This window comes from Saccopteryx bilineata, chromosome 3, assembly GCF_036850765.1.
Source record: "Saccopteryx bilineata isolate mSacBil1 chromosome 3, mSacBil1_pri_phased_curated, whole genome shotgun sequence".
NCBI lineage: Eukaryota > Metazoa > Chordata > Mammalia > Chiroptera > Emballonuridae > Saccopteryx > Saccopteryx bilineata.
Genome location: NC_089492.1, coordinates 33,210,227 through 33,229,878, shown reverse-complemented (window position 1 = coordinate 33,229,878; position 19,652 = coordinate 33,210,227). Strand labels below are relative to the sequence as shown.

General features: G+C 39.2%; 1 protein-coding gene across 5 annotated transcripts in view; it reads right to left on the bottom strand.

Moving 5' to 3' along the window:
- Nucleotides 1-19,652, bottom strand: part of UBR5 (ubiquitin protein ligase E3 component n-recognin 5) — a 146,796-nt gene that overhangs the window by 95,672 nt on the left and 31,472 nt on the right. For all 5 annotated transcript variants that reach the window (XM_066265918.1, XM_066265920.1, XM_066265922.1 and 2 more), the window contains exons 2-5: nt 6,310-6,354; nt 5,894-5,975; nt 5,382-5,458; nt 4,207-4,326 (exon numbers count right to left, since the gene is read on the bottom strand). In XM_066265918.1, coding sequence (XP_066122015.1) covers nt 4,207-4,326; nt 5,382-5,458; nt 5,894-5,975; nt 6,310-6,354 — 324 coding nt within the window. The remainder of the gene's footprint in view (nt 1-4,206; nt 4,327-5,381; nt 5,459-5,893; nt 5,976-6,309; nt 6,355-19,652) is intronic.

The window sequence follows — 19,652 nt, the reverse complement described above, 5'->3', positions numbered from 1 at the left end:
TCAACTTTTTAAACATCAAATTATTTCAAAATGAAAAGTTAAATTTAAAAATAAGAGTACAGGAGCCTGACCAGTGGTATTGCAGGGGATAGAGCACCAACCTGGGATGCAGAGTACCCAGGTTTGAAACCCTGAGGTCGTTGGCTAGAACGTGGGCTCACCAGCTTGAGCAAGGGCTTAGCAGCTTGAGCACAGGATCATCCACACGATCCAAAGGCTGCTGATGGCCTGAAGCCCAAGGTTGCTTACTTGAACAAAGGGTCATTGGCTCAACTTGAGCCCCCTAGTCAAGGCACATGAGAAGCAATCAAAAAACAAACACAAAAACAAAACAAAAAGTAAACACCTAAAGTGAAGCAACTAGAAGTTTATGCTTCTCATCTCTCCCCGCTCCTGCATTCTTGTCTTTCTTAAAAAAAAAAAAAAATAGAGTAAAGGATTAGAAATAAATGCTACCATATAAACAGATTAACTATAAACCAGAAAAAAATAGTAAATAGTTTATTAGGCTTTGAGGGCTAAATAGTCTTTGTTGCAACTATTTTCTCTGCCATCCCAGCACAAAAGCAGTCACAAACAATAAATAAAATATCAAGCATGGCTGTTTCAATAAAAGCAGGAGGGGCCAGATTTAGCCTATGCCAACCCTTCAACTAAAAAAGGGAATTTTGCCCTGGCCGTTTGGCTCAGTGGTAGAGCGTCAGCCTGGCGTGCAGGAGTCCCAGGTTCAATTCCCGGCCAGGGCACATAGGAGAGGCGCCCATCTGCTTCTCCACCCCTCCCCCTCTCCTTCCTCTCTGTCCCTCTCTTCCCCTCCCGCAGCCGAGGCTCCACTGGAGCAAAAGATGGCCCGGGCGCTGGGGATGGCTCCTTGGCCTCTGCCCCAGGTGCTAGAGTGGCTCTGGTCCCCGGATGGGCAGAGCATCGCCCCCTGGTGGGCGTGCCGGGTGGATCCCGGTCGGGCGCATGCGGGAGTCTGTCTGACTGCTTCCCCGTTTCCAGCTTCAGGAAAAAAAAAAAAAAGGGAATTTTTATCTTTAAAGAAGGTATAGTTTGGCATAAAATGATACATAAAAGCTACTCTTTCATAAATAAATATAATCCAACATTTTTCAGGTTTTTCAAATGAAATAAAAATTTCATTTGTTACTACATATCATTTTCAGAATTCTTTATCATACCTGGTTCTTATGTTAGTTGTGTACATAATATTAAAAGAAGATATATAATATTTTAATAAAGACCAGAGAGGAATGTTTCCTATTACTACTGCTAGAGCAGAAGGAGCTAAAGGATTCACTCGGCTATGTATATAAGATGAACTTAATAAAAAAAAAAAAAGTATGTTCTGATTTCTTCACTGATCCACCTAGCCCCACCTCTCTCCCTTCTACTCAGGCTTTCCTGAGTAGAACAATTTCCCTGAGACACAACAATATTGAAACTGGGCCAATTATTAAAATGGCCTCTAAATGTTCAAGGGTAAAGAAGAGTTGCATGTTTTTCACTTTAAATCAAAAGCTAGAAGTGATTAAGCTCTAGTGAGGAAGGTATGTTGAAAGCCAAGATGAACTGAAAGTCTCTTCCACCAAGCAATTAGCTAAATTGGGAATGCAAAAGAAAAGTTCTTGAAGGTAATAAAGTAAAAGTGCTATTGCAGTGAACAGGGTAGAATCATAAGAAAGTGAAAAACCCTTAATGCTAAACGTGGAGTTGAGTGTTAGTGGTCTGAATAGAGCATCAAAGTAGCCACAACATTCCCGTAAGCAAAAGCTAATCCAGAGCAAGGCCATAACTCCCTTCAATTCTATGAAGGCTGAGAAGTGAGGAAGCTGCGAAAGGAAACGTAAGAAGCCTGCAGAGATGGTTCACGAAGTTTAAGGAAAAAAGCCAACTCCATAACATAAAAGTGCAAGTGAAGGAGCAAGTGCTGGTGTAGATGCCACAGTTATCCAGAAGATTATTTTAAACTAATTAATGAAGGTCGCCACCCTAAACAACAGATTTTCAATGTGGACATAGCAGCCTTCCTTATATTGGAAGATGCCAACTAGAACTTTCATAGCTAAAAGAAGTAAATGCTTGACTTCAAAGGACAGGCTGACTCACTTATTAACTCTCTTATTAGAGGCTAATGCAGCTGGTGACTTTAAGTTAAAGCAAATGTTCATTTACCATTCCAAAAGCCTACAGCCATTAAGAATTATGTTAAATCTATTCTGCCTGTGCTTCAAAATGGAATGACAAAGCATGGATGATAGAACATCTGTTTATAACATGCCTTTTTTACTGAATATTTTAAGCCTACTGTTGAAACCTAATGCTCAGAAAATAAGATTCCTTTCAAAATATTACTGGTTCATTACCAATGCACCTGGTCACCCAAGCGTTCTGATGGAGATGTATAAGATTAATGTTGTTTTTGTGCCTACTAACACAACTTCCATTCTGCAGCCTATGGATCAAGGGGTAATTTCAACCTTCAGGTCTTGTTATTTAAGAAGGCCTTGTTATATAAGCCTTACTCCATAAGGCTATAGTTGTTATACTGATTCCTCCTAGTGGATCTGGGAAAGAATTCACCATCCTAGATGCTATTAGAAACAATTGTGATTCATGTGATGTGAAGAGGTCAAAATATCAACATTAACGGGAATTTGGAATGTGATTCCAACTCTCACTGAGGGTTGAAGGATTCATGACTTTAGTGGAGGAACTAACTGCAGATGTAGTGGAAACAGCAAGAGAACTAGAATTAGAAGTGGAGCCTGAAGACTCCATGAAAACTACTGAAATAAGAAAACTTGAGACTTTTACATAAACTAGTTGATAGAGAAGCATCAAGGTTTGAGAAAATTGATTCCAATTCTGAAAGAAGTTCTACTGTGGATAAAATGCTATCAAAGAGCATCACATGGTCCTGGCTGGTTGACTCAGTGGTAGAGCACCAGCCTGGCATGTGGATGTCCTGGGTTTGATTCCAGTCAGGGCACACAGGAGAAGCACCCATCTGCTTCTCCACCTCTCCCCTTCTCACTTCCCTAGTGCCTCTTCCACTGCCCCCCCCCCCCCAGCCATGGCTTGATTGGTTTGAGCAGATCAGCCCCAGGTGCTGAGGATAGCCTCCACCTCTGGTGCTAAAAATAGCTCAGTTGCAAGCATGGCCCCAGACAGGGGTTGCCAGGTAGATCCTGGTCAGGGAGCACTCAGGAATCTATCTATCTCCCCTACTCTCACTTGGAAAAGAAGGAATCACATGCTGCAGAGAAATCATTCATGAAAGGAGTCAATCAATGTGGCAAAATTCAGTGAAATTAACACATTCACCCCAACCTCCAGCAACCAGCACCCTAATCAGTCAGCAGCCATCAACAAGGCAAGACCCTCCACCAGTAAAAAGATGATGACTTCCTGAAGGCTCAGATGATGGTTAGCATTTTTTAGCAAGTATTTTTAATTAATTGTTCTTTCAGACATAATGTTATTGCAATTAACAGACTAAAAATAATGTAAACAGAACTATTATATCCATTGGGAAACCAATAAATTTATGTGACTCGCTTTATTGCAGTATTTGCTTTACAGCAAGGGTCTGGAACCAAACCAACAATTTACTCTGAGTTATATAGTACCTATGCAAATATACTGCTCACAAAAATTAGGGGATATTTTATCGCTTCACATTAATTTTGAAATATCCCCTAACTTTTGTGAGCAGTGTATAAAATGATTATATTGTACACATGAAGTTATATGTCACTTATACCTCAATTTTTTTTAAAAAAAAGGCAAAAATAACTTTATAAAAGGCTTTAAGGTTTAGTTACATGAATTTCACACCTCTCTAAATTAATTCAGAAACAACTATCAGATTTGGATACCAGAAAGAAAAAGAACCTTGTTTTTTTTTAACCCAAGAATGAGTCACAAAACCAAAGACAGTATCACTGAAATTGTTAAATGACATAAATGACATTAGAAATACATGTTAACATTTTAAATTTTTAAGAACCTGGGTTAATTGTAATTAGCCTGTATGATCATGTTAATTATGGTGGCTCTTCATGAGCACCATGAGCTCCTGTCCAGTGTTCAGGAGAGTTTCCTCCTTCCTTCACTAGATAATACTGAAGACAAGCACTCAGGGTGAGAGTACTCAGAGCACTGGCCCAGACCAATGGCTGCCATCATCTGGCCACAACTTACCCCAGGGTGTTGCCTGCCAGCCTGCCCAGAGTCTCGGAACCTGAGAGAAACCATGGGGAGTCACTTGTCCGACCCGGCCTCGAGGTCCTCCCTGCCCCTGAGTTGCTGTTCAACTTTGACCTGGGAAATAACATAACATAGAACAATCACAGAATAGTCCCCAACTGCCTTAGGAACAAGCCTGGATTTCCAGGTCTTGCTACTCTGGGGCTTCCTGTAGTAAGATCCCAACCCAAGTATTCTCTGATTAATCCTACTAAAATGAATACTTCACATCAAAGGGCGAGTCTAACAACTTGTAACCTCATAACAATCTAGAGTTCTCTACTGGTTGAAACTATGTTCAAGGTTTAACTACAGACGAATTATTCTTTAGATTTCTTAAAGTAATCATGCTTTCCTTAGAAGTAAATTGAAATTCATCACACATTGTCTAGCAATTAGTTTTATATGCCATCATTTTTAAAGACCAAAATTTTCAAACTCAGTTACTTGATTTGAAACATTAAAAAGAAAAAAACAAAGAAAGAAACGTGGTCTAACAAGTTAATTTCAATCAAAAAGCAAATCTGACTTGGGACTTACCAAATACATATCATTCTCCTGGTAACCTATTTCTGTGAAGTGATCAGGATTCTGTTGTCACTTTTAATGATAATATTTTTAGCTATAAATCACTGCTTGCATATAAATTAAAATCAAACTACAAAGTAACCATTTTACTCTACTTTAAGTGTCTTATTTTCTACAATGCTTTTTTTTTTTTTTTAACTTGAGAGTGATCAATATCAAAATACAGGTTTAAAATAATACCTTTTATGTCAGGGGTCGGGAACCATTTTGGCTGAGCCATGTACACCACTTATTTTAAAATGTAATTCCATGAGAGCCATACAACAACCCGTGTATGTTACTTATTATCCAATAAAAATTTGGAGTTGTCCCAGAGGACAGCTGTGATTGGCTCCAGCCACCCGCAACCATGAACATGAGCGGGTAGGAAATGAATAGATTGTAATACATGAGAATGTTTTATATTTTTAACATTTTTTTTTATTAAAGATTTGTCTGAAAGCCAGACGCAGCCATTAAAAGAGCCACATCTGGCTTGCGAGCCATAGGTTCCCGACCCCTGCTTTATGTACTAAATATTAAATAGAAAGGACATATCTTACCCATCATTATTATCAGGTTTACCCAATTCCAATCTGTCTGGCTGTACTGAGAAACCGATCCTGCAAACTCTACCATCCTAAAAGCAATAAATGAATAAATGAATGAAAGAAATTTCCAAAGTAAAAATGTGTGTTAAAATTTGAATTTTTTAAAGACAACAAATAAAGCTCCCATCCAGAAAGTGCTCACTCCTAAGCTGGGGAAATATGTTTTACACACATTACCAAGAAACCAGTAAAAATAATTTTAAATATCTCAATTTAATAGAATCAGAGTAAGGAAATGACTGGGTATCAGGAACTTCTCCATTCGGTTACTAATTAGTTTCAAGCTCTAGTAAATCATTTAAGCTTCTTCTGAGCCAGAGAATTTACACAATAGGGAACTGGAACTGGGTAATCTCTAAAATAACTCTTAGCAAGAAAACTGCTCTTTTCCATGGTTAAAAAGAAAGAACCCTGATGATGCAGTTGTATTGTAACTGTGTATCTTAGAGTAAACAACAATGTACCTCAAGAAGAAAGGCAGCATGATTTGGTCCCACCACACACTGTTTAATAGTAGCCTGTTCCAATACATTCAAAGGGGGATGGCTGGTTTAAAAAAAAAAAAAGTAAGTAAAATTACTTTGTCAATGGTAAATACATTGCAGAGTTGTTTTCTTATTTTATTCAATTAATAAAAGGGAAGAAAGCTGACAAAACCTGTTTTAAACATTTAATATTTACATATTTTAAAGTAATAGCTGAAGAATAATTTTACCCTCATAGTCATTATAGCTCCTTGGTATGCCAAATTTTTAAAAGAACCCAACCCGTAACAAGTTCATAGTTAGATTAAAATATTTCTAACAGATGCTGCCTAAATGAGTTCTTTTTCCTTATAAACATCCTTTTCAGAAAGTTTTCAATATCTTACAACTCTTACCTGTTTAAATTATATTTGTTCAGTTTCTCCGAAACTTCCCGTAACCTTTAAAAATGAAACATGAATAAACCAAATGTACAGATCCTTTGTAAACAAAACAATGCTATTTTGATAAGAACTTACACCATTATTTCGGTGACTTCTAACAGTAGCATACATAATATTTACTATGGTAAGAATGTTTTTATATTTTCTTTGATTTTTGTTCCCCCACACCCACACATAAAATCACAAGGCGACTCTGCAATTTCCTTCCATCACCATCCCATTAGCAACATCAATAATAATAATAATAATAATAACCCCATTTTATACACAAGGAGACTAAAGCTTCTATACCAGGGGTCGGGAGCCTTTTTGGCTGAGAGAGCCATGAACGCCATTTTTTTTTTTTTTTCATTTTTCTGAAGCTAGAAACAGGGAGAGACAGACAGACTCCCGCATGCGCCCGACCGGGATCCACCCGGCTCTGCCCACCAGGGGGCGATGCTCTGCCCCTCCGGGGCGTCGCCATGTTGCGACCAGAGCCGCTCTAGCGCCTGAGGCAGAGGCCACAGAGCCATCCCCAGCGCCCGGCCATCTTTGCTCCAATGGAGCCTTAGCTGCAGGAGGGGAAGAGAGAGAGAGGAAAGTGCGGCGGAGGGGTGGAGAAGCAAATAGGCGCTTCTCCTGTGGGCCCTGGCCGGGAATCGAACCCAGGTCCTCCGCACGCTAGGCCGACGCTCTACCGCTGAGCCAACCGGCCAGGGCAACACCACATATTTTAAAATGTAATTCCATGAGAGCCATACAACGACCCGTGTACGTTATGCATTATCCAATAAAAATTTGGTGTTGTCCCAGAGGACAGCTGTGATTGGCTCCAGCCACTCACAACCATGACATGAGCAGTAGGAAATGAATGGATTGTAATACATGAGAATGTTTTATATTTTTAACGTTATTATTTCTTTTATTACAGATGTCTGTGAGCCAGATGCAGCCATCAAAAGAGCCACATCTGGCTCGCGAGCCATAGGTTCCCAAACCCTGTCTATACTTTATATAACAAAATGTGACAGTAGACCTGGTATATGAATCAACACCCAATAGAAAACCCAATTTTTAAATACTTTGCTATATATGTCAAGAGATTCTTTTTTGTTTGTTTGTTTGTTTGTTTTGTATTTTTCTGAAGCTGGAAACGGGGAGAGACAGTCAGACAGACTCCCGCATGCGCCCGACCGGGATCCACCCGGCACGCCCACCAGGGGGCGATGCTCTGCCCCTCCGGGGCGTCACTCTGTTGTGACCAGAGCCACTCTAGCGCCTGGGGCAGAGGCGAAGGAGCCATCCCTGGCGCCCGGGCCATCTTTGCTCCAATGGAGCCTTGCTGCAGGAGGGGAAGAGAGAGACAGAGAGGGAGGAGAGGGGGAGGGGTGGAAAAGCAGATGGGCGCTTCTCCTGTGTGCCCTGGCCGGGAATCGAACCCGGGACTTCTGCACGCCAGGCCGACGCTCTACCACTGAGCCAACCGGCCAGGACTGTCAAGAGATTCTTGAATGTAAATGTATATCATGAAATAAAAATATATGGGAAGCACAAATCTATTAAGAATTTAATACAATGAAGCAGAAAAAGCCCAGAAGCCTTAAGGCGTAGTCTCAAATTCTTAAAAGGCCTTATAACACAAAACTGCACAAATTAAAACCTCCATGTCTATATGTATAAAACAAGGATAACCCCTCCCATTTTTAAGTGTATTAAATATTCCTAGAAAAATCTCAGAGCTGCATTTTAAAATATTAACTCATATTACCTATTATGATTTTGCTGTTCCTCTCAAAGAAAGTTTTGAACATAAAATAACGTAACACCCATTTAAACATTTGTCAAACTAAGGAATTTTATAAAGATATAATCAAATATAAAGATTTTAAGAGTTTAATTCTATGAAGTCACTAAAACAACTGCCTACTCTTTCCAAACTTTGTCCGAAATAAATCTGTTAAAAGGAAACTTTCAATTTTAGAAAGTCATGGGGAAAAATTAGAACAGTAAATCAACATGAAAATCCATAAACTATGCTCTCTAAAAAGTGGCAAAAATACTTGAAATCAAATTTCAATCATTTGTACTAACAGATAAAAGTAGAATACATGATCAAAAATCACACCTTACAGTCAGTTTTAGGACCGAAAAGCTGCCATGAATCACACAATATACTGGCAAATACTCTATTTCAGTAAGAGATTCTAGTAACAGCCAGTTGACCCTCAACTTCACTTTAGCCTGTACTTCTCTGTTCAATGCTGAGGAGCGTCTTTCAAACACTAAAATATGTCCAGTCACTGTCCAAAACGGAATCATACTCCTAAACCTTTCCCAAAAAGTAGGTACTCACTGATGACTATTCTCGCTCCCAAAGGATAGCACGATCACATGTGACACTGGCCCCCCAAAAAACACATTTTTCCCCTTTTTGCAGTGTGGTGTTACATTTACACTGCTCACAAAAATCAGGGGATCAGGGACCGTGCAGATACTCCAGTACTCTCAGCCTTTTGTACAGTGCATATACACCGATGAAATAAAAGTTGGTTTTGCATCTCATTTGCTTAATAGAACAATTTTCTTTGACTTGTTGTTTGCTTTTTTGATGTTATTTAATAATAAAAAAAATCAAATGCTTTTTTTTAATCACTTCATATTAATTTTGAAAAATCCCCTAGTTTTAGTGAGGAGTGTATTTTCATTAAAAAAAATGTGTTTTCATTGGTCCTGAAATTTCACTGATCCTTTTTCACCAAACTCATTTCCTCATTTTTACAAGGCACACACCTGAGACAAAACCCTAAGAGTCATCATGCTCTGTGGAACTAACTCATGGGCTCTGAGAGAAGGCTGACTAAAAATCGGGGAGAAAAACTGGAAGGCTTGAAACTGCCCAGCTCCCTTCTGAGCAGTCACAGCCTTCAGAAGTCCCCAAGCAGAGGGAGGGGCACCCACTGGCCTTGGGCCGCATTTACTCGAAGTAATACAAAACTTCTCACCCAACTAGGGCCACAGTATGAGAAAGGCCTAAGAAAGGTTTTACATCCCAGAAACCACATAGTAGTGACACTTTCAGAAGGTACTTATTCACTGGCTTACAACTTAACCCATTCATTTCCATTTATTTTTTCTTAGCTCACCACCATCTTTAGAGTTTTCACAAAGTATACAGTATTGGGGGGGATAAATTTGTCTAAAGCTTTTCTGAGCTAGTAAATAACTAAAATTAAGAATGAATGCTCCTTTCATGGTTCCAAATATCATGCTAAGTAGATAATATTTATAAAACTAAAATAGGCTTTGAAGATATCAAAATGCTAGAAAATATTTAATAACAAAAGAACTCAGCAAATTTCAGAATTATAAGAGGACACAGGAAATGGTTACTGCCATCAAATAAATTTTCTAATCTTAAAAATCATGGCAGACTCCTAACCACATCTGAAATGTACACCCACTTGTACTGGAAATAATACCCACTGGATAGCAAGTAATCTGGGGATTTCTCCCAGCTCATCTGTTATTAAACAGCTGCTTTAAACCCAGCAGGTCTCAAATTCTCACCTATGTGAAAAAAGATTGTCATCTCTGGTTCTTTTCAGTCCTAAAATTCTTATGAATGTGTGAAAGCAAATGTCTCAGGAGAGGACATATAAGCAATGTTTTTATGGAAATAGCACTTATTATTGTCATACTGAATTTCATCTTACCTATCTGAAACTTCCATACATAAATTGATTTTACATGAACACTTATTTAGTATGTTTCCTCAAATATTAAATTTTTTACTTTTCTTATATTCAATCCCAAAATTCATATAAAATGTATCATCCTTCCAAATCTCAAAACAGCTATGACTAAATTGGCCACCTACATATTAATTCACATGAATCCCAGCTAATAGTGACAAAGAAACCTTCAAGCAAAAAAAAGAAATAAACTATAAATGTGTATTTAGTTCCCTTTTGCATTTCCTCAGCAGACATGCAAATCACAGAATCACTGCAAGCCAAGCTTCTATCACTTAAATTTACTAAATCCTGACTGTCTCTACAAAATTATGAGGCCCTCATTGACTTTGTTTTTTATTCTTAATTTTTATTTAGATTTTTAGAGAGAGAAAGACAGAAAGCAGGAGAGAGAAACAGTGATTTGTTCCACTTGTTTATACAGGATGGACCCCACAACTTTGGTATATCGGGACAATGCTCTACTGAACTACCAACCAGGGTGAGGCCCTCATTTACTTCGAAAGGCCTTCCTCCAAAAGCTACAATGCTTAAAGTTATTAACTATATTTCCTCTCACAGCAATATTGACAAAAGTTTTCCCCATTTTTAAAATAAAAGGAAAAACACCCTACAGCTCAGCAAATTCCATTTCAGAATAAATATTTACAGGTGGTTGTGACAGAAAACAATTTTAAGAGTACCGTATAACATCATGAAATAACCTCATAATTCAGTATTTAATCTCATTCAGGAACACCGGAGAGCCTCGGTGAGATGCCTGTAATACTCACCTTCCTGCCAACTCGGACACAATGCCATGGGTCACCTCCAGACACCATCCAGGCCAGAATGAGCATTATTATTACCTGGGGTGTTTCTTTTTAATGAATAGTTCTAATGTTTGTATCTTCACACAAGACTGTCAAAGAAAAAAACCTCTCACTATTCATAATAGAAAGACATTTTAATATTGCCCTAGATGAAGGCCACCATCAAAATGCAGGGGTGTCCTGCTCTTTGATTTAACTACTAAAAACTACCCCTACCCCTTTAGGCTGAAAAAAATGACGTATTCAATATTCTAATTCAATAACCTATTTTATTCCTTTAAATTTAGACATTTTACAGATCTAGAGACTGGATTTTTTTTCTAAAGCACTAAGGTAAAGTAACAGCAAACTGATATTAGTAGAGAAGCAGGAAATCAATATAACCTAGCATTTCATTGCTACCCTTGAAATCTCCTACAATGTTTCCACATTTAATATTACAATTTCAAAGACAATTAATTCATCTCCTCACTGGTACTACTCAACTGGCAACAGCGCTCTTCAGTTTATACTCCTCCGCCTGTCCCTCCCTGCCACATGACGCACTTGCATGTTCAGACACACATACCCCTAAGTACTGAAGATGTATTTCTAGCTGAATTTCTAAAACTAAAAAAAGGTATTTCTAGATCCTTAAAAGGCTTCAATCTTCTAAGAAAGATATTCCTGATAACCCACCTTCTACAAGAAAATTGCTTTCATTTACCTGCAATTGTAAAAACAAAGTACATATTTCATGTTTATCAGCAATAAAATCACCCTCATCGTGGAAAGTGGCATAATCTGCCATGTATGTTTCCTCCAATCCCCTAGTTATTTCAGCCCCAACTCAAACCCGATCTCCTCCCTAGACTTTTCCTGGTAGCCCTCATTCTCTCCCTACAGAAGTCTACAGCGTCTTCCTCCAATAGGGCCTTCATGGTCTACTAAAATGTAACACACATTTTAGTCATTTGTGTTTCTGTCTGAACTAGCTTCACAGACTCCAAAGACAGGATAAAATTTACCAAGTCTTTTCCTACTCTACCCCTTCAATAGATATAGTTCTAATAGTGGGAAATGGTGCAATAATACTTGTATACAATCCATTTCAGAGGCAGAATTAGTTTCTGATCATCTCAACAAAATTAACTCCCCAGGTTTTCCATATAATTTTATTTTGGAGTAATGGCTTAGTAACTCATATAAAGAACAACAGCCAACAGTCAGTAAAGATTACATACACTAAATCATAGACTTCTGCAGAAAATGTCTTAAAGCTCGTGTCATCCATGTTAAAGAAGGCACTTATTGCCAAAATCAAATGCAGTACATTAAAAATCTCTGCCCAGATATTGTCTTGTAGAAAAAGACACACTGTAGAAATATTTATTACATTTCTCTAAAAGCAAACCCTCGAAATCTTAAAGCCTAAAACTCAAGAAGCAAGAAAATTGCACTTTTTTGGAGGGGAAGGGGGACTACTATATACTAGACAGTTGGTAAGGCCAAGAGTCAAATCCATATGTAACCAGAGAACATGTTCTTTTCCACTACCTCATCACCTACCTTCCTAACTATATGCAGAAAGTAAGTCCTTGTCTTTCACACATCGTTTATTCTACACAACTATTGCACCATATTATACACACTGCTACCTCTGAAATGCTTCTCTGCTGCCAACTGTTCACATTATCACCGATATCAATAAATTCAAGCTGTGACATAGTGGTCCCACCTGCCAGCCACAGTAACTGGAGGAAAAATTTGTGCTTCCTTCCAGCAAAGCTAGCAAAGCTGAGACGGTCATTACGTGTGCCAGCATCGGCTAGCTTCTTCAATCCAATCCAACAGGCATCCAACCCGAAATTCCTTTTCACACAGTCCTGAGGAAGCTAATGGCAAAGCACCTACGGCATGCTCACAGGGGAGCTCCTTTAGGTGGCCTTAGGATCTAAGGTGGAGGGGTCAACTCAGTCTTCTCCTCGGGCTGCACTGTGAATTTGTTTTTGTGTGAAGGGCTCCATCCTACCTACCCACTCCGTGTTGTGACTTCAGTATTAGGAGCTACCTTTATCCACAGGGCTGAGGATGGCAGAGAAGAGTCTGGAAGGATCGAGGTTGCCTTGGCCCAAGCAAGAAGCACCAGAACATTAAGGATGATTCTCTTCATCTCTTTATGACTCTCTCACTATATGTCTGAAACTGGACTTCAGGATATTCAATTTCAGATATATTTTTTGAAAGCCATTTTGTACTGTGTTGGGCAAATGAGTTTGTAAAAGTTGTATTTTTTTGAGTTTGCTCACTTTTATAAAAAATGGTGCTGGGCAGCCACATGTGTACTTGCCCTCTGAGCAGGGCTGTTGACTGCAATTTGCAGATTGCATTCCTGCTTGGGAGGGGCCATTGTTTTGCAGCTGTTTGCAGAGAAGAGAAGAAAGAGTGCAGATGCAAAGTGCTGAGAGGCTTTGGAAGTCCTACTGAGGCTTGTTGGGGGCCTTTGATTCTAGGAGGAACCGGAGAAGATTCTCCTGGTTGTGGAACAGGAGAATACATCAGGGCTTTGGGAGCCTGAAGGAAAGGGAAGTGTTTTCCCTGCCTGTTTGCTTGTCACCCCGTGCAAGACTTTAATAAACGGAATGGCCCACCATTTTTTGACTCCACTGTTTCTTTACTGTCTGCCCGAATCCAACGAGAACCTATTTGGCCATGATAGTGGCGGCCATTGGCCCTACATACTGCATGTACCTGAATTTAATTCTTATTATAGGTCTCCAACTTTGGGACTTCATCATACAGTAAATGGCAGTGGGGATGGGTGATAATGAGAGAATACAGCTATACTGACAACTCACACCTAGAAAAAAAATTACTATGCCCCATTTTCATACCAAAAATGTAAGAAGGCAATAATCTTAGAATATAAATTAACCAAATTTAGTTACATTAAAAACTCCCTATTTTTTCCTTAATTTTTCTCATATCATAGCTGACCAGAGAAAACTTTCAAATTTAACAATAATAAAGTAAGGAGTAAGATTAATGGCCAAAACAGGAACTAACTATCTTACCATAAATAAAAGATTTTAGGCTTCAAGAAAGCAAAGGCCCTAAGTTTATTTCTTGTATCATGCCTTGGAGGGAATTCTTTAAAAGTAAATCAGGCCTGACCATGCGGTGGCGCAGTGGATAGAGCGTAGGACTGGGATGCAGAGGACCCAGGTTCAAGACCCCGAGGTCGCCAGCTTGAGCGTAAGCTCATCTGGTTTGAGCAAAAGTTCATTGGCTTGGACCCAAGGTCGCTGGTTCGAACAAGGGGGTCTACTGTAGTTCCACAGTCAAGGCACATATGAGAAAGCAATCAATGAACAACTAAGGTGTCGCAACGAAAAACTGATGATTGATGCTTCTCATCTCTCTCCATTCCTGTCTGTCCCCCTGTCTGTCCCTGTCTATCCCTCTCTCTGACTCTCTCTCTGTAAAAAAAAAAAAATCAGAATCTCTGGCTGCCTATTTTTCACCTCCCCAAATATTCTTTAAGTCTTCTCAACAGTCTCCATTCCCAACTGTTCACATCATACTTTAATGATTCTCAAACTTTTTGATCTCACGATCACTTTACTCTTAAAAATTATTGAAGACCCCAAAAAGCTTTTGTGTGGGTTATATCCACTAATATTTATAACATTAAAATAAAAGCCGAGAAAATTTTTGAGTACTTATTTTAGTAACAAACACATTAGATATTGACATAAATTACCTTATGAAAGATAACCACTTTCTGAAAAATATTTGTGATGGGGGACTGTTTTACATTTTTGAGGGCCTCTTTATTATCAGGCCTAATATAACATAGATTGTCAGATCTGCTTCTGCATTCATTATGCCACATAGCACAGTTTTGGTTGAAGTATGTGAAGAAAAGCTGGCCCTTTATAGATAAGTTGTTACAGAAAACAGAATATTGTAGATACTCTTCTCTGATATTACACCAAAACTCAACAAGTGAGTTTCTTAAAGACTAGGAGTACTGTGGAATCTAAAACCTGTCAATAAACTTTTAAAAAATCTTTTGCCCACGCATGAGTCTATATCAGCATGAATTGGTCATTTAGGAAATACTGGTTTACTGACTTATGCAGGTCTTCGAAACCACATCTGCTCAAGTCACTATCAATTTACAGTGTCAAACTCATAGTGATGGATACAAATTTCCCAAAATTCTAATTTTTGCTTGAAAGCTCAATTTTATCATTGGCAACAACAAATAGCTTCAGCTGTTTTCCTGGAACAAGCTCACTTTCTTCACATTCAAGGAAATGTCTGTCAAATACCCAAGTATGAACAACCATAGCTTGTCAGTCACTCCTTCCAATAAAAATGATATTCCATGAAGAAAATAGATAGTTCAACTTGCAACTAAAACAACTGAAAGCGTGTTTCCTTAACGAAACCGATGGTCTTCTCATTTTGTAACACTGAATATTAAAATGACATGCACTCAAAGGTTAAGATTTATTCATTTTTTTTTTTTTTTTTTAGAGAGGAGAGACAGAGAGAGAGGAGGGGGGAAGAGCTGGAAGCGTCAACTCCCATATGTGCCTTGACCAGGCAAGCCCAGGGTTTCGAACGGGTGACCTCAGCATTTCCAGGTCGACACTTTATCCACTGCGCCACCACAGGTCAGGCAAGGTTAAGATTTAATAAAATTAATCATTTCACTGCTTCAGCAAAGACCCCCATAAGTGAAACTGGCATTTTCCCCTTTCAGGTGCAAAAAATGTGAAGAATACAGTAATTTTCAGTATACACTGATTGGTGCCAATACATTGTGCTAAGAAGCTGTTCTTTTCTCCACCAATGCTTTTGAACAATAGCACAAATGTCAAAATAGTGAAAAGGACAAATAAATCTCAGTATTATTGTGAAGACAGTTTTGACCTCAGAGCCCATGAAAGGGTCTTAAGGGTCCCCCAGGGTCCACAGACCACACTCTGAGACTGCTGCAATTTAAAATATCAGTGCCATTCAAGTCACCATTACTAGATGTTGAAGAAAATAATTGTTTTCTTACTAAAACAGCCACAAAGGTCAACTAAAATAACCTCTTAGCTATGTACCTTTAAAATGCTTTCTAAATAAAGGATATTCTTTGACACTACATCAAAACCAAACAAGTGAGTTTCTTAAAAGTTGGTTGCAATGTAGAATCTGGAACCCAATCAATGAACTTTTTATGCTGTTATACTAAAATCCACTGGTCTGTCTTGCACTGTGAATATATCATTTAGCCATGCATGAATCTGTTTATATATGAAAGGACACAGAAAAGTACTACAAAGCATATTAAAATTTCTGGCCCTGGCCGGTTGACTCAATGGTCGAGCGTCACCCAGCATGTGGCTATCCCAGGTTTGATTCCAAGTCAGGGCACACAGGAGAAGGAACCATCTGCTTCCCTACCTCTCCCCCTCCCCCTCCCTCTCTTCCCCTCCTGCAGCCATTGCTCGATTGGTTTGAATGCATCGCCTGATGGCTCCATGGAGCCTCTGCCTCAGGTGCTAAAAATAGCTCGGTTGGGATCGTGGCCTAAGATGAGCAGAGAGCACTGGCCCCAGATGCAGGTTGCCAGGTGGATGGATCCCAGTCAGGGTGCATGTGGGAGTCTGTCTCTCTATCTCCCCTCCTCTCACTTGGAAAAGAAGGGAAAAAACATTTTTTAATACTGCCTCCCCTGATAATACTAAACTCCCATGAGGTACTAAGTGTCTTAGCATGAGGTAAGGTGTCTAGCATTCACCTGCCAGTGACTTTCAATAGGGGAGAAGGAGGCAGTAGGGGTAAGGATATAAAAGATCTTCTTTCTTTAAGATTTAAATGCAAAGACTGCAAACAATTACTAAAAGGAGGTGGGGACACTATGGAAACATACAAATAAATTTAACAAACTGCCAGCCTACACATGGATCCATAATATTAAATCAAATGTATTTTAAATTGACAAGGTTTTTTTTGTTCATTTGTTTGTTTTTACAGAAACAGAGAGAGAGAGCTAGAGAGAGGGATAGACAGGGACAGAAGAAAGAAAGGAACGGAGAAAGATGAGAAGCATCCATCATGTTTTTCATTGCGACACCTTAGTTGTTCATTGATTGCTTTCTCATATGTGCCTTGACTGCAGGCCTTCAGCAGACCAAGTAAGCCCTTGCTCGAGCCAGCGACCTTGGGTCCAAGCTGGTGAGCTTTGCTCAAACCAGATGAGCCCACGCTCAAGCTGGCAGCCTCGGGGTCTCGAACCTGGGTTCTCTGCATCCCAGTCCGACGCTCTATCCACTGTGCCACCGCCTGGTCAGGCTATTTTGACAAGCTTTTTATAGATTCTTGGCTAACTTTTAAATCAAAATATTTCACACAGAATTTCAGATTTCTAGCTTTCCCTGTAAAATGAGTTTAGATTCCCCTGTGGTGCCTAGAAGTGTCCTTATCTACCTAGCACCTGTAGACACCTAGGTTTGATACCATCGACACAGAAGGATTATAACTGCTCACATGTCCCCGAAAAAGAGCATTTTCCTGGTGAAGAATAATCTGATCACAGTCTTATAATTCAAATCTCAGCCTCTACATTACTCCCTAATTTACCTTTGCTCAGCTATATATCCTAGCTATATTTTATTTCTTTAAATTTGACTTGACAATTTCTAACTGCTGCCTGACTTTTCTTACTTTTTGCCTAGCCAAAGAAAACTGCCAAGTAGCAAACATCTGACTTTACTCTTAAAGATCCCAATTCACACAAATGACAGCTTTTGTGGAGGAAAAATTCATCTGTCAGCTCTGTGAATAACTATTATAGGTAGGACTTAGACATACTTTATGCTCATGAAAATGACAGTTTATATAATGTGTTCACTTTACTCTAAACAACTGATACAAGACATTAGCCTTCAAGATGCACTCAAGACCAAAAAGAAAAGAAGCTTCTAAATAAACACTATACATTCATAAAATAACAATTTTGTAAGTGGGCAATTTTTTTAACTTTTCCTCATGAAATGGTTTCAGTTTAAACCGTTAAAAGATTTCTATAAGCCAGACCTATGATGGCGCAGAGGCTAAGACTTCAACCTAGAATGCTAGGTCTACGGTTAGACTGGGCTTGCCGGGTCAAGACACATACTCCTCCCGCCCCCTGCCTTTCTTTTTTTGTTTTGTTTTGTTGTTGTTGTTTTTATTTTTATTTTATTTATTCATTTTAGAGAGGAGAGAGAGAGGGAGAGAGAGATACAGAGAGAGAGAGAGAGAGAGAGAGAGAGGAGAAAGACACAGGGGGAGGAGCTGGGAGCATCAACTCCCATATGTGCCTTGACTAGGCAAGCCCAGAGTTTCGAACCGGCAACCTCAGCATTTCCAGGTTGTCGCTTTATCCACTGCACCACCACAGGTCAGGCCCCCTGCCTTTCTTTTTCTCTCTCCCTCTCCTCTCTCTAAAATCAATAAAATCTTTAAAAAAAAAAAAAAAACAACCTAAGATAACAAAATTCATGCTATAGAATACTATGATCGAAAAAGAAATGACATTATTCTTATAATTTTCCTCTACTTGGAAAATTTTTCTGGTTAGGAATTCCTATATAGTGTCATTAATAACATTTTAATAAAATAGATATCAAAATTCCAAACTACTGTGCCATTTGAAAGATAAACACATCTCAGAGAAACTAACCATGTTATTTTCAGCTCAAACAGAGTAAGGGAAATACATAAGCCAAATGGACAAGAAGGAATTTGGTAGGAAAAGTTCATTCTTCTGAGAATTTCATAAGCCTTTCTGTGTTATCAGTTTCACATTCTTAATGTGAGACTATAAATGCATACAAGAATAAACTGCTAACAGATAGGATGAGAAGACTTCTTTAGAGCTCCCATTCAAAAAGTTCAGCAGCAGCCCAAATTTCAAGAGAAAATTCTTGGTTTTCTTCACCCTTAGGCCACATCCACATTCTGAGTATCTGCAACATCACTCATTAAAAGTCCCTGCCATGGCTCTGGCTGGTTGGCTCAGCGGTAGAGCTTCAGCCCTACATGTGGCAGTCCCGGGTTCAATTCTGAGTCAGGGCACACATGAGAAGCAACCATCTGCTTCTCTACTCTTCCCACTTCTCTTTCTCTCTCCCTCTCCCTCTCCAGCAGCCATGGCTCCGTTTCAGCAAGTTGGCCTCAGGTGCTGAGGATGACTCCACAGCCTTGCTTTAGGGGCTAAAATAGCTAGGTTGCTAAGCAACAGAGCAAGTCCCAGATAGACAAAGCATCACCCCAGAGAGGGCTGGCCCAGAGGACCCCAGTCAGGGTGCATGAAAGCGTCTGTCTCTCTGCCTCCCCGCCTTCCACTTAATAAAAAATAAAGTATCTGCCAAATGCAAATAATGTATTTAAATCATTACAAACCCAATTTTAACTCTACATACAAATCAAATGCCTCATGAGGTAACTGATACACTTCATAGAATAACAGTGCCATTTGGCAAATTCTTCAGTCCTTAAGATAGAACTGCAAACTGATATAAAATGCCTGTAATGAAATCTGATTTTTCCACAGAAACAAGACAATTAGAGGGTTATATTACTGACCAAGGACCTTGATGCCATCAGATTTAGCAGAGCTTCTTTAAAATCTGGAGCTACTGGGATTCCTTCTTGTTGCCCTTTCAACATAAAGGTGAAATAAGTTTTACTGCCTTACAAATGGTCGTTTTGCATTCCTGAG